At 42.8% G+C, this 14,291-nt stretch overlaps 1 protein-coding gene across 1 annotated transcript in view; it reads left to right on the top strand.

Annotated features, from left to right (window-relative positions):
• LOC122447235 (ATP-binding cassette sub-family C member 4-like) overlaps positions 1 to 14,291 on the top strand; it is a 151,847-nt gene that overhangs the window by 35,282 nt on the left and 102,274 nt on the right. Inside the window, exons 7-9 of the mRNA XM_043477771.1 lie at positions 6,981 to 7,082; positions 11,087 to 11,176; positions 12,387 to 12,578. Coding sequence (XP_043333706.1) covers positions 6,981 to 7,082; positions 11,087 to 11,176; positions 12,387 to 12,578 — 384 coding nt within the window. The remainder of the gene's footprint in view (positions 1 to 6,980; positions 7,083 to 11,086; positions 11,177 to 12,386; positions 12,579 to 14,291) is intronic.

Below are 14,291 nucleotides of genomic sequence, written 5' to 3' on the forward strand. Positions count from 1 at the left end.
AAAGAGATGCAACCAGTCAATCCTAAATGAAATCAGTCCTGGGTGTTCATTGGAAGGATTGATGTTGAAGCTGAAACTCAAATAGTTTGGCCACCTGATATGAAGAGCTGACTCAATTGAAAAGACCCTGATGTTGGGAAAGATTGAAGGCAGGAGGAGAAGGGGATGACAGAGGATAAGATGGTTAGATGGCATCACCGACTCAATGGACATGAGTTTGGGTAAACTCTGGGAGTTGGTGATGGACAGGGGGTCCCGGCATGCTGTGCTTCATGGGGTCACAAAGAGTTGGACACGACTGAGTGACTGAACTGAACTGAAAAGTGATTTTGTCTAGAGCCTGAAATATCAATATCTTTAGTAAATGCCCCTATGCACCTGAAAGCAGGCCACATTTTGGAAATATTGCCTTAGTTCTAGAAAAAAGCAAACAAAGCCAAAATGTACTTTAACAAATGTAAAAAGCAATAGATTGATAGGATCTAGTTAAGACTAAAATCAGTTGAGAAGAAAAACCTTTCTTGTTTTCTGTTAGATATTTGGGTTCAAATTTGAATTTATTCATCCAGTTACTTACTCCACAAAGTAACTGAGTGTCTACTTGAAGCCTGGCACAGGCTAGGTGTGTGTGTACAATGGCAGGTAAGCAATGCAGAGAAGTCCTTCCTGCTTGGAATTTATGTCTCATCAATTGCGGGGTTAATAAAGAATTAAATAGTGAAACTCACTATGGACATGCATTTGTGTGTCATTAGTCCTTGGAAGCAAAGTTCTGAGGTGCCATGAGGTGCTTTGGCAAAGTCACTGGTGTAGTTTTGGAGGTGGCACCTCCTGGTAAGGCTGAAGAAGTTACCCGGAGAATTCTGTGTGGGGCTGGGGGAGGTGGGAGGCTGATGCTTCTCACCTTCCTGGGGATGTGATGCAACACAGGTTTTTAGTGCACAAGATGGGGATCTGTGCTTTTGAGGAACCAAGAATGTCTGAGGCTGCAGAGTAGAGAGCTGGAGGCCTGAGCAGTGGACTGTACTGGACTCTATCTATAGGTGACATCAAAGTTTTTATCATCTCAGAGGTCAGCCTGGCTGCAACCTGGGAACAGGGCAGGGAGGTGGGGTGAGGACCCTGAGCAGAGGCGGGGAGATGATGTGTCAGGAGGTTAATGCCATATGTGGTCCAGGGACGAGATGATGTGGTTAGGTTTAGGATGAAATAGAGAGACTTGGCTAGATTTGAGAGTTAGTCGGGGCATGTCTTGAGTTGGGTATTGATGGTGGGAAAGGTGGATCTCAGGCTGCTTCACATTTTGGGGCTATAAAACCACCTGAATTCACTCAAACAATGAATACTAGAGGAGAACCAAACTTGGGGAAGAGAGCATGAACTTGGTTTTGAATCCTGAGATGCTTAGAAATACCTAAATGTTTGCTGTAAGACCCACTTCACTGACTGACCTTGGTCCGATTCAGCTTCCTATCCTGTTCAGTTCAGTTCAGTTGCTTAATTGTGTCTGACTCTTTGCAACTCCATGGACTGAAGCACGCCAGGCTTCCCTGTCCATCACCAGCTCCTGAAGCTTGCTCAAACTCACGTTCATTGAGTTGGTGATACCATCCAACCATCTCATCCTCTGTCGTCCCCTTCTCCTCCTGCCTTCAGTCTTTCCCAGCATCAGGGTCTTTACAAATGAGTCAGTTCTTCACATCAGGTGGCCAAAGTATTGGAGTTTCAGCTTCAGCATCAGTCCTTCCAATGAATATTCAGGACTGATTTCCTTTAGGATTGACTGGTTGGATCTCCTTATAGTCCAAGGGACTCTCAAGAGTCTTCTCCAACACTAAAGTTCAAAATTCATCAATTCTTCGGCACTCAGCTTTCTTTATAGCCCAACTCTCACATCCATATATGACTACTGGAAAAACCATAGCTTTGACTAGAAGGACCTTTGTTGGCAAAGGAATGTCTCTGCTTTTTAATATGCTATCTAGATTGGTCATAGCTTTTCTTCCAAGGAACAAGTGTCTTTTAATTTCATGGCTGCAATCACCATCTGCAGTGATTTTGGAGCCCAAGAAAATAAAGTCTGTCACTGTTTCCATTGTTTCCCCAAATATTTGCCATGAAGTGATGGGACCAGATGCCATGATCTTAGTTTTCTGAATGTTGAGTCTTAAGCGAATTTTTCACTCTCCTCTTTCACTTTCATCAAGATGCTCTTTAGTTCTTATCCTGTTATCCTGTTATTTAGTTCCTATCCTGTTATATAGTTCCTATCCTGTTACTTAGTTCCTATGCTGTTATCTAACAGGTACTAGACAATGATTGGATGTTCATTTTCTTCCTCAACCTGCCTCTTACTTAGATGGTTTAATGTCCAATTAGAGGGTGAAAAGGGAAGCAAGAGTGGAAGAAAAGGTCAGCTAAGTTTACTGACCAGGTTGTTAGAGCTGGGTGAGGTTTGACCACAGATGGGCTGGAAGTATGATGGACATGAGGAGTTTAGAATACAGTGTGGGGTTGAGCTCTGCTGCCCCACTGTCCCCCTCAGCCTGGGACTCAGTAGACTGGATGGTCATCTCCTAGGGTTTCTTCTCGGGTCATATCTGGGAGTCCTAGGAAGGAAACCCACCACCCCTGCCTACCTTAGAGGGCCTGTTGTGGTCCATACTCAGGCAAACCTACACGTGGTCTTCATAGTTTTGTGTCTTCTTGTTTATATATGCTTTTCAATTTCCATTTTTCATATTGAGAATATGAGGATTTATTATGATTTTATAGGTCCAAGAAGTCCCTCTATTTTTTTCTTAATAAGAAAAGGGGTCTGAAGATCCTGGCATTGAATGACTCCACTAGGATTGTAAATATCTTGTCTCCGAAGCACTGAATGTCTTCAGTGATTTTACATGCCATAAAATGTGTCTCTGAGGTTATATTGTTCATAAAGCAGATTTTCCATTCCCAGCCACTGGGAAATCACTCTTTTTGGCTACAGTTTTGATGTTGATATTTTCCTGCAGAACCTGTTCTGGGTCTAAGAGAAATTTAATTTCAGCTCTTTCATTAGCCTGAGTCCTGGAGAAGAATCCAGCCAGCACTTCTGCACCTTCAGGAGTTGGTCATGTGCTGAATGGAGTGTCATTTAGCCCCTGGAAGATTGTGACTCTTTCCCTTCTGAGACCTATTATTTGTGAACAAGCGCTCATTAGATTTAATTCCTTACTTAGGGCATGCTTGTTCTTTACTTTCTTCTTCTTTTTTTGAAAGTGGAAAATTTCTGTTCTAAGGTGCGCATACTTAACATTGTTTTTTGTCTTGGTAACACATTTAAGCTAAGATTGGAATTTCTTTCTAGATAATGTGTAACATACATGTGAAACATTTTGCTTGTTACCGTGTTAGCTCAGACTGTGTAAGGCTATAGTAGTCATGCAGTCAGTGTTTCTATTGATTTGAACCAGCCCTGCAGTCTGCTCCTTACCTTACCCATGAGGGGTTGACTCTGTGCAAAGCTTGGTCTCAGTTGGAGTTGTGACTGTAGGTGCATGAATGATGTAGTGTCTCCCCTCTGTGTGACTTACTATCTCTCTGGGGATTCAGAGGTAGGGAGGGCAGTGCCAGCCTGGATTGTCCTGGGTGGTTCCATGGAGGGTTAGCATTTGAGGTTGACTCAGAAGGTTGGGTGGGGTTAGTACTCAGGGCATCCAGGCAGAGGCCACCTGGGGAGTGTGGACTTAGGTGCTGATGGGTCTCTGGGTGTGTTAAGCATGATGGAAACTCAGAGGTGCTGTAAAGAGGTCAGGAAGAAGTGGTGTTGGGATAGGTTTGGTGGTGTTGGGGAGGGCTGGAGAAGGAACCGGCAAAAGAAAAGTTGTATTAATATTTTCAGTGGTTAATAGTGGGTTGAATTCTGAAATTATATTTTGAGAGAAAAGCATTGGGAGAGGGATGAGCTGTGTCAGAACAGGTGAGAGCTGGTACCTGGCTGACTACGGAAGAGGTGGTGTGGAGAGACAACTCAGGCTGCGGTGGTGGAGAGTCTGCAGAGGAGTCCTCAGACCACTGTCCATCCACCCTGTCTCCTGCTGGACTCCGGCTCAGGGCAGGTAGGAGGAGCCATGCCCAGTGTTATGTTCTCAGTGAGCCTGGATGAGAGGAAGAGGGAACAAGGGGATGGCGTCTCCCACCAGCTGGTCTTTGAGAGAGATGCAGGGATCACAATGTCTTTCTTTTCCTGCACAGAAGCAGGTTTCATGTTCGGTTTTTACCAGTCGTTCTTTTGCAATAGAAGATTGCAATCACATTTATGATGCGGGGGCACGATACTCTGGGTGTCAAGGACTTGAAGTATGTTTATGGTTTGTAGGGTAATAGGTTACTGTTTATGTGTTGTTTTCTTTCTCCCACATCCTCAGATGCTTATTTCAGTTTTCCCCCATGTTGATTTGGACTCAGTTTGCCTGTGAGTCCTAGAATTACCCATGTTAAAGCTGCTTACACAGATAGTTTGTTTTTCTCTCATGCAAGTGTCCTTATAAGGCTCTGTATGGGTTTCCTGGGGCTGCTGTAACCAAGTACCACAAACAGGTGCTTAAAACCCCAGGAATTGATTGTTTCTCAGTCCTGGAGCCTAGAAGTCTGAAGTCAAGGAGTCAGCAGGGTCACCATCCCTCTGAATCCTGCAAGAGGAACTCCTTCCTCTCCTCTGTTAGCTTAGGTTGTTGCAGGAAAACCTTGATCTTCCTTGGCTTGTAACTGCCATCACTACAGCTTCTGTCTCCATCATCACAAGGGCATTTCCTGCCAGTGTGTGTGTCTCTCTGGTTTTCTCTTCTTATAAGGACACTAATCATATTGGATTTGGGGCCTACCCTACTCCACTGTGGTCTCACCTTAGTTGATTACATCTGCAGCAACCCTGCTTTTAAGTCATATTTTGAGGTAACAGTTTAGGATTTCAGCAGACTATTTTTTTTTTTTTTTGTGGGAATCATCCTCCATGGTGTTAGGGACTTAGACTCTTTCTTTTTTTAAAAAAAAAAATTAATTTTTTCTGTGCTGGGTCTTCATTGCTGCACCGATTTTCTCTAGCTGTGGCAAACAAGCTTCTCATTGCGGTGACTTCTCTTGTTGTGGAGCATGGGCACCAGGTGCCCAGGCTTCAGTAGTTGTGGCACTTGGGCTCTAGAGCTCAGACTCAGTAGTTGTGGCACATGGGCTTAGTTGCTCTGTGGCATGTAGAATCTCCTGGACCAGGGATCAAACTCGTGTCCCTTGCACTGGCAGGCAGATTCTTATCTACTGCATCATTAGGGAAGTTCCAGACTCTTCCTTGTTACTCCATTGTGTATGGCCTTGACCAAGCTGGCAGCCTCCAAAGCCCAGGCCATGGGACGGAGGAAGGTTCTGGACATTGTCACTCTCCACTGACCTGGATTTAATCACGTGGCTGCCCCTATCTGCTTGGGAGCCTGGAGAGCTAGGGCCTACTTCCAGGCTGCCACTTGCAGCTAAAATCCAGGGTTTGGGAAGAATGAGAGCAGATTTTGAGATCAGCCAGCAGTCTCTGCCACACTTTCATGGTTCCTGGAGGAGGCGATGGCACTGGGGTTGTCTCAGTTGTTTACTCAATTTCTCTGCCAGAGTAGCTTTCCTTGCTGGATTATGTCTAGCATTTGTAGGACAGGAGGGAGTTTTCCTGCGTAAGATTATCCTAGCTTTGTAGTGGTTCTCAGGAGTTGGTTTTAATCAGCTACATTCCATTGAATAACTGCTAAGCAGTGTGAACAAAGCAAGCAGTGGGAGCTGCAGTCATTCCTATTGGAGGAGAGAGGGCAGTGTCCAAGAAGAAGAGACAGTGATTGTGGAAAGATGCTTGTAAAATATTTATAAGAGAAATTTAAGAGCACTTCATTTTTAGAATAACGACTTAAGTGATAACTAATGGAAAACAGTGATACTGACTTAAAACACATTAGGAGAAAGGCAGAGTGTGTTTAAGTGTCCAGGGAAAGGTCATGATGCAAAATAGGCATCGCCAGGGTTTTCGTTTGCATCTCTGCCATTGATCTTGTTGTCCCAGCCTGTTCTGTGCCCCTTGATGCCTGAAGGCCTGGGCATGGCCTTCCTCGCTGTGTTCCTAGCAGTATCACAGGGTGCTTGGCACCTGGTGGGATTCAGTAAGTATTTGTGGAATCATTTCCTACCAATTCTCCTGTTTGTTGTTAGTAACTCAAAAGGTAAATAATAAAAATGTCCAGGTTCTAAAAGTGCTGAAGTTTGGAGTCATATTTTCTCTTTAAGGAGGAACCAGTATACTTGTTGAGAAAGAAAGGCACTACTTTGCTCATGGCCAGGAACTGTTTATTTTATATATATATATATATATATATATATATGTGTGTGTGTGTGTATTTATCTATCTGTAAGTATATGGGGCTTCCCAGGTGGTACTAGTTGTAAATATCCTTATGTTTATATGACTACCCAGGTGGCACAGTGGTAAAGAATCCTCCTGCCAGTGCAGGAGATGCAAGAGATGCAGGTTTGATTCCTAGGCTGGGAAGATCCCCTGGAGAGGGAAATGGCAACCCACTCCAGTATTCTTGCCCAGAAAATCCCATGAAGGTCTCAAAAGAGTCAGACTTGACTGAGCAATTAAACAACAGTGTTTGTATATAAAATATTCTTATATGTGCTTTGTATATAAATATGTTTATGTATACACATACATATGTATATAAAACACTCTATGCATACTATATATACTATATTATATGATTATGTATACCATATGATATATATTATTCTATATAATACATATTATTTAGTATGTTATGATATGAAACAAAGCTAGTTTAAATACAGCTGACAAAATGATATGTAGGCTGTATAAAATCTTTTAATACAAATTCCAGGAAAGCAATTATTTTTGTTTGTGCTTTGTTCTTGCAGTTTAATGATCTGTGTTTCTCCTTTTTCTGTAGAACTTCCTATTACTTGATGAGATACCACAGCTCAACCCTCAGCTGCCATCAGATGGTGAAACGATAGTGGACATGAACGATTTCACTGCTTCTTGGGATAAGGTAACAAGTCCTCTACCCCAATATCATGACTACTAATTGACAACTGAAGACATAGGTTTATGGGAGAATGATGAGGTTTTCCACATGGTGTAAAGTGTGATTTGCTCATATATTGAGAGTATGTTATAAAAATTCTCAAAATCAGGAATCAGGTTTGCAGCCAATGGAGATTAAGTATAAAATCAACCTAAGAAGTTTGACATGTTGCTCTTTATTTCATTTTCAAGAGAACTTTCAAAGTATTAGCACATTTTGAATTTAAAGTACATGTGTTCATAATGTTAGAATTTACAGGATTGGATGGACAAAATGCTGCAGTGTGGAATGGTTTAACTAATGAATACACAGACAGTTGTTAAAGAGGCTTTGGGGAATCAGTGTACATTTTTTGCCTTGATTATCAGATCACTTTATTGTACATGCAGTGAGGCCATGATCTGGATCTTTGCTGTGGGGTAGAGTGGGGGCTCCCCCATCCTAAGCTTCTGAATGGTTCTGGCTACTTTACCAGCAGCCAGGGGCAGGAAGGAAACAGCAGGTGGGCGTAGTGAGCACCAGTGATTCCTAGTTGAAGGGTTGCAGTGTGTGGAAACTGACAGGGAGAACTGGTGATTTTCCAACACTTGGTTTATTTATGACTTTCTGGCAAACTGAAAAAAAACAAGGGTCCGCTTTCAAAATTGCACATGCAATGCTGCCTCCTTTACCGATGATTGAAATGTTCCTGCCTCCCTGGTTCCCTGGTCCTCTGTGCTCATCCTCCTGTATCAGTGTGAATCAGTCAGGAAAACACAACCCCACCATGGGAGAGGGAGTTTCATGCAGGGAATTAGTTACATAGATGATAAGAGTGGGGAAAAGCAGAAACAGCAAAATGGTGGTGGGTGAGACAACCCAGAAATTAGCAAAGGCAGGAAACTGTTCCCACCCGAGAGCCGGGAGGACTCAGGAAGGAGATGTCTCTACCAGAGGGTCCACTGTCCAGAGCAGAGCTCAGGAGCCCAGCTGCTGTCAGAGTGGGGACCACAGAGCAAGTGTCTAGACTCTGTAGGCTCCTCCTGTCTTTCATGCCTGTGACTCCGTTTTGCTACCTGCATGGTGTTCACCAACTTCTGATTAAGTGCCTGCCTTCTCCGTCAATAACACAGTAGTATAATATGTTCTCAAATATATAAAACCACATTCCTGTACCATTTGCACATGGAAACTCACAGAAGGTGCCTGACCTATCCTGAGAGTTTCTCATACCTTATTCCAGTAGATTTACCTCCTGTTTAATATTTCTCGTCACAGTACTCTTGAAGCATTTATGGAAAGCACTAAAATTCCATTATAAATACCACTCCAAGTGAATACTAACACGTATTTTTTAATAACCCATTACCAAATTTCTTTTGTACCAAATTATGCAGCATTTTAAAATGAGCTATTTTGTTTTTCTTTCAAGAACTTAATAACACATTCCCAGATTTTTGTGCAACTTGCATTGTAAAACAAAACAGCCTATTATGTTGTCCTGGCCTTGCCTATGGAAGGACTGTGCCCCTTGCTGGGGTCATTAGTAATTATGGCTGTCAGGTTAGATCTTGGGTGAGAGATCCCTTGGACGGGGGACACAGACATTTTAAAGAGAAGCTGAATCTGAACGAAGCCCCTGCTGGGTTGGGAGGCAGGAGATAGACATGAACTCTGTAACCTGCTCCACTAGACAGCCAGGTGGGCAGGTGGGCAGGTGGGGGCAGGTCTCAGGGACCCAGGTCTCATTCATGAAATGATGGAACTTGGTCTCAATCTTGAAGCTGTAAAATAAATGGTCCTGTGGGAGCCTCCATTTCTTCATGGGTCAGGGTTTTTCACCTATATCTGGTACAGAGTGGGGGCTCAGCTGATGATCCTTGTTGAGTCAGCATCCCCTGAGCCTGGATAACTCGGAGTTGACTGGACCCAGCACGTCTGCGCTGCTGAGTGCTGCCCTCTACTGGTCACGGCAGAGTAGTGCCCGATCCTGAAGCCTGAACCCGGAGGGAACTGTGTCTGACCCTGGGAAACTGAGGGGTGGTGACAGGGAGCTGATGTTGGTGTGTGACTCATTGTTTTTTAGTCATAACTGAGTGGTAAGTAATAAAATAGGAACCCTAAGTGTCAGAAAAGAAGAAAGAAGTGGAGAAGGTTAAAAAATATTTCTTATGTTTTAACATCTAGCTTCTTATTGGTAGATTTATAGTCTTTTTAAAATCTGGGGCTGGTGTTTTTGACCATGAAGAATAATTGTCATTTTTAAGCCTGTGAATTCTTTATGGTTAGTTCATTTCTTTCCGGACAAATTTTTATTTTGAGGAATATCCAGACTTTTAAATCCAGAGTCGTGTTTTTAGTCTTTGGGGCACTTTAGAGTCAAGTGTCACCACTCACTTTTCTTTTTTTTTTTAAGCATTGGCAGCTATTGACAATTTTCTTAACACTTATGATATATAAAGACATACATGAACCTGTAAGTCTCTCAAGAATGTGACTTGTTATTGGCACAATGAGTACTTTGTCCTTCATTGCATTGGGTGGGGGTCCTAGCGCATGTATCTCCATGGTTTTTGTTGTTATTTCGTTTCTTTGGACTTCCCTGGGGGCTCAGATAGTAAATAAACTGCCTGTTTTTCTTCAGTAGAAGTACTTTATTATCCTCCATTCAGCCAGGACAGGTAATGCATATCAGTTCAGTTCAGTTCAGTTGCTCAGTCGTGTCAGACTCTTTGCGACCCCATGAATTGCAGCACACCAGGCCTCCCTGTCCGTCACCAACTCCCGGAGTTGACTCAAACTCAGGCCCATCGAGTCTGTGATGCCATCCAGCCATCTCATCCTCTGTTGTCCCCTCCTCCTCCTGCCCCCAATCCCTCCCAGCATCAGGGTCTTTTCCAATGAGTCAACTCTTCGCATGAGGTGGCCAAAGTACTGGAGTTTCAGCTTCAGCATCAGTCCTTCCAGTGAACACCCAGGACTTATCTCCTTCAGGATGGACTGGTTGGATCTCCTGCAGTCCAAGGGACTCTCAAGAGTCTTCTCCAACACCACAGTTCAAAAGCATCAATTTTTCAGCACACAGCTTTCTTCACAGTCCAACTCTCACATCCATACATGACCACTGGAAAAACCATAGCCTTGACTAGATGGACCTTTGTTGGCAAAGTAATGTCTCTGCTTTTTAATATGCTATCTAGGTTGGTCATAACTTTCCTTCCAAGGAGTAATGCATATAAACTGAGGCTTTATCACTTTGATTCATCATGTCATAATTAACTTATTCCCCACTTTTTGTTGTTGTTGTTGGTGGTATTAAATTAGAGCTCTTGTTAAAAATTAGAGCCTGGACCATTATTAATAACACTTAATTTGCCAAGACCCTGATGCTGGGATGGATTGGGGGCAGGAGGAGAAAGAGACGACAGAGGATGAGATGGCTGGATGGCATCACCGACTCGATGGACATGAGTTTGAGCAAGCTCCAGGAGTTGGTGATGGACAGGGAGACCTGGCATGCTGCAGTCCATGGGGTCGCAAAGAGTTGGACACGATTGAGTGACTGAACTGAATTGAACTGTGGAGATTAATGAGACAGTTAAAACCAAGGGTCATGATGAAAACTTATAAATGATTAAAAAACATCCCAAGCTGAATATTCTATTAAGTGCATTATATTAATAAGCTTATGTGCATTATTCAGTTTGCGTTTCAGGCAGGTGCCTTGTCATTTCTACTACTAAAATTCTGTGGGTGTCTAGAGCTATGTCCTCATGGAAAACTGGTAAAAGAATGAGTCTTGTTAACCCCCAAAGAGAGATGTATGATTGGATGAAAAGGCCTCCAGGACTTACTATCTTAAAATAGGAAGGAGAAAAATGTGGATTACATTAGCACATCAATGACTATTACATAATTTTCTCTACATTCTGAAGTAATGTATGTTACTTTATTGAAATGGGCACATTTTTATAAACTTTAATTTGCAGGCATCAGAGACCCCAACCCTACAAGACCTTTTGTTTACTGCCAGACCCGGTGAACTGTTAGCTGTGGTTGGACCTGTGGGTGCAGGAAAGGTAAGTTGTCATGCCTATTGTCAGCTTGATGCAACACCACTGCCCTTGTTAAATTCTCAGAGTTGATCCCAGAGCTGTGTGTGACACAGTTTGAATTGGGTGTACCTAGAACAGCGCTTCTCAACCTGTCCCATGGAATATTAGTTTTGCAAGAAGGTTTCATGGCCAAATAAATCTAGATAAGCACACACTGTGTTTTCTTCCTTGGTGCTTCACACTGCACAGTTGGGAACCGTTGTCAGGAATTTGGACGTCTCAGTGAATGAAATTATTTATGTGGCAGCTGTTCAGGATGGATGGAGACAGTGGGACTTCTTTTCATCACAGTGGCCCCTCTAGGAAGTCTGGAGATGGGGAAGGCTCTTCCAGGAAGCTCTGAGCATTTCCTCATGTGACTTGTGATCCTTTCAGTGCACGTGTAGTAAATGTTCAGCCACATGCTGGAGCTAAAGACACAGATGTGAGCCAGACCCCAGCGTCTCTGCTGTCCAGAGGCAACCAGGTTCCAGGGCGAGACAGATACATAGGCAGTTTGTTTCAGCCCAGTGTGGTGAGCGCTCTGATGGTGTAGACACAGATGTGTCACTTCTGTGTGTTAAAGAGATTTGAAAGACATGTGCACTTGCACTTTAGTGTCCTGTGTTATGAAACAACAAAATGCAGAAACCTAAATGTGGGATGTGTACATGATAGGGTGGTAATTTCCTCTATGATGGACTTTTGCTCTTTAGATACAACTCATTTCAGAAGTCTTTTAAGTAATCATCTTTGGATATAGTCTTCACACAAAGCTTTTTAAGAATAAGTGTTTGTCAAGTGAGGGATACCTGGATGCAGGAACAACTGCACTAAACATCAGACACATGATATACACATCCTGCTGGACTGCTCTGCTAGTGAAAGATGTTAAACATTCTTAGTTTTTTTTTTTTTTTTTTTGCTGAGTGTAGTGCTTCATTTGGGGGATCCTCTTGGGCAGAGGAGATTGTTATAGTATTTTATTAATATTCCTTATCAATCATTCATTTGCATTGACCAATAGTGTTTTTTTCGATTGTTTTTGTCCAAACTTCCAGGCCTGTACTTTATCCTGTTCTAAATGCAAGGGTTCTATTGTGTATCAAGCACCAGGCTGGGGTCCGCTGTGCTATGGGATGTGTTTCATCCTGAGTGCACCCTGTTCACGTGTGTGTGTTGCCATCTGTTTCAGTTGTCACTGTTATGCGCTGTGCTGGGGGAGCTGCCCCCGAGTCACGGGCAGATCAGCGTGCACGGGAGGATCGCGTATTTCTCTCAGCAGCCCTGGGTATTCTCAGGAACTGTGAGGAGTAACATTTTATTTGGGAAGAAATATGAAAAAGACCGATATGAAGAAGTAATAAAGGCTTGTGCTTTGGGAGAGGTGAGTAAGGACTTTTGAGAAGTATGTACTAGAATTTCAAATGACAGACTTGGACTTGGTTTAAACTATCAGTAAAGTTTGTTGAAAGTTCTTTTTTTCTTTTTTAAAGTTTGAAAGATCGTTCACTGTTGTTTAATGTTTACGCCAGTCTTCTGAGTAAGTATGCCGGCACATATGCTACTCCTTCAATCCTGATGCCATAAGGACGCTCACAGAATGTCTTGTTGAGGAGGGAGTTGTTTCACTTTGTGAAGTTTCATTCACTTAACTTATTTTCGTAGTGGACAGTTACAAAAATTTCTAAAACTAGAGTGCACAGTGTAATGAACCCTCATGTACCCACTCCCCAGCTTCAACCAGGAGCGGCTGGTGGCCAGTCTTGCCGCATCTCCACTCCTGCCTCTGCCAGCCCCACCCCCACCCCAGGTTATTCTGGAGCAGATCCTAGACCTCAGATTAGTTCATCTGTAAAGCTTTCGGCTCAGCTGGTAAAGAATCTGCCTGCAATGTGGGAGACCTGGGTTTGATCCCTGGATTGGAAAGGTCCCCTGGAGATGGGAATGACTACCCACTACAATATTCTAGCCTGGAGAATTCCATGGACTCTGTAGTCCAGGGGTCACAAAGAACAGGACACAACAGAGTGACTGTCACTTTCACTTTCAAAGCTTCCCTGGTGGCTCAGACGGTAAAGACCCTGCCTGCAGTTAAGGAGATGTGGGTTCCATTCCTGGGCTTGGAAGATAACCTGGAGAAGGAAATAATTATCCACTCCAATATTGCCTGGTGAGCTACAGTCCATTGGGTTGTAAAGAGTCAGACACCACTGAGCGACTAACACACAAACATTTTACTAGTTTTTCTCTAAGAGTTAGGAGAACCTTTGGAAAAACATATTTCATCTGAAAAATAACCCAAATTCCTCAATATTATCAACCTTCTAGTTTACCTGTTGCTAGTCATCTCACTGAGAAGTCTCCATTACCATTGGTTTGAGTCAGACTCCACATGAGGTCTGCCTGCTGAACTTGGCTGGTACCTCCTCAGTCCCTTTCAGTCTCCAGGTTTTTCTTTCCACTTGGTTATGACTAGTATTTTTATTTAAAGAAAATAGAATGCTTTAACATTTCTTCTTAATACTGCATTGTTTCACTGGGGGAGAGATTGTTTTCAGAAAAGACTCTGCGTTTCACAGAAAATGGCAAGGTGAAACTCTGAAATTTAGATGAAATCAGTGAATGAATGGTGAAAATGAAATTACCTGATAAAACAATATAATCTGGCAAAAAAGAAAGAAAAATGTAAATACTGATAAATACTCTGTTACTCTCTTGGGTTATAAAAATCTAAATAATAGCATTAAAGGGTTTCTCCTCCCAAGACCTGTTCAGTGCAGTCTGTTCTTTTGTACTGTGAGGAAAAGATTGGGATGGTGTTTGAAAGGTAAGGTGTTAAAATGCTCCAAACTCGCTTTGTGAAGCAATAGTAATTTTGCTTGAACAATGACTTGAACATCATAGATTGTATCAGATGAGTAGCATTTTGTGATAATGTGAACAAAACAGAATTGCTTGTTTAATGCTCTTGTTTCTTTCTCCCGGGTTGTTGTTAATGGGAGATCGTTCTTTTGTGGAAATGATATTGTTACTGAGTCCACTCTTTTCATACTGTGGACTCTAATAATATCATGAATCACAAGCTGGAATCAAGATT

Source organism: Cervus canadensis, chromosome 9 (genome assembly GCF_019320065.1).
Source record: "Cervus canadensis isolate Bull #8, Minnesota chromosome 9, ASM1932006v1, whole genome shotgun sequence".
NCBI classification, from domain to species: Eukaryota; Metazoa; Chordata; class Mammalia; order Artiodactyla; family Cervidae; genus Cervus; species Cervus canadensis.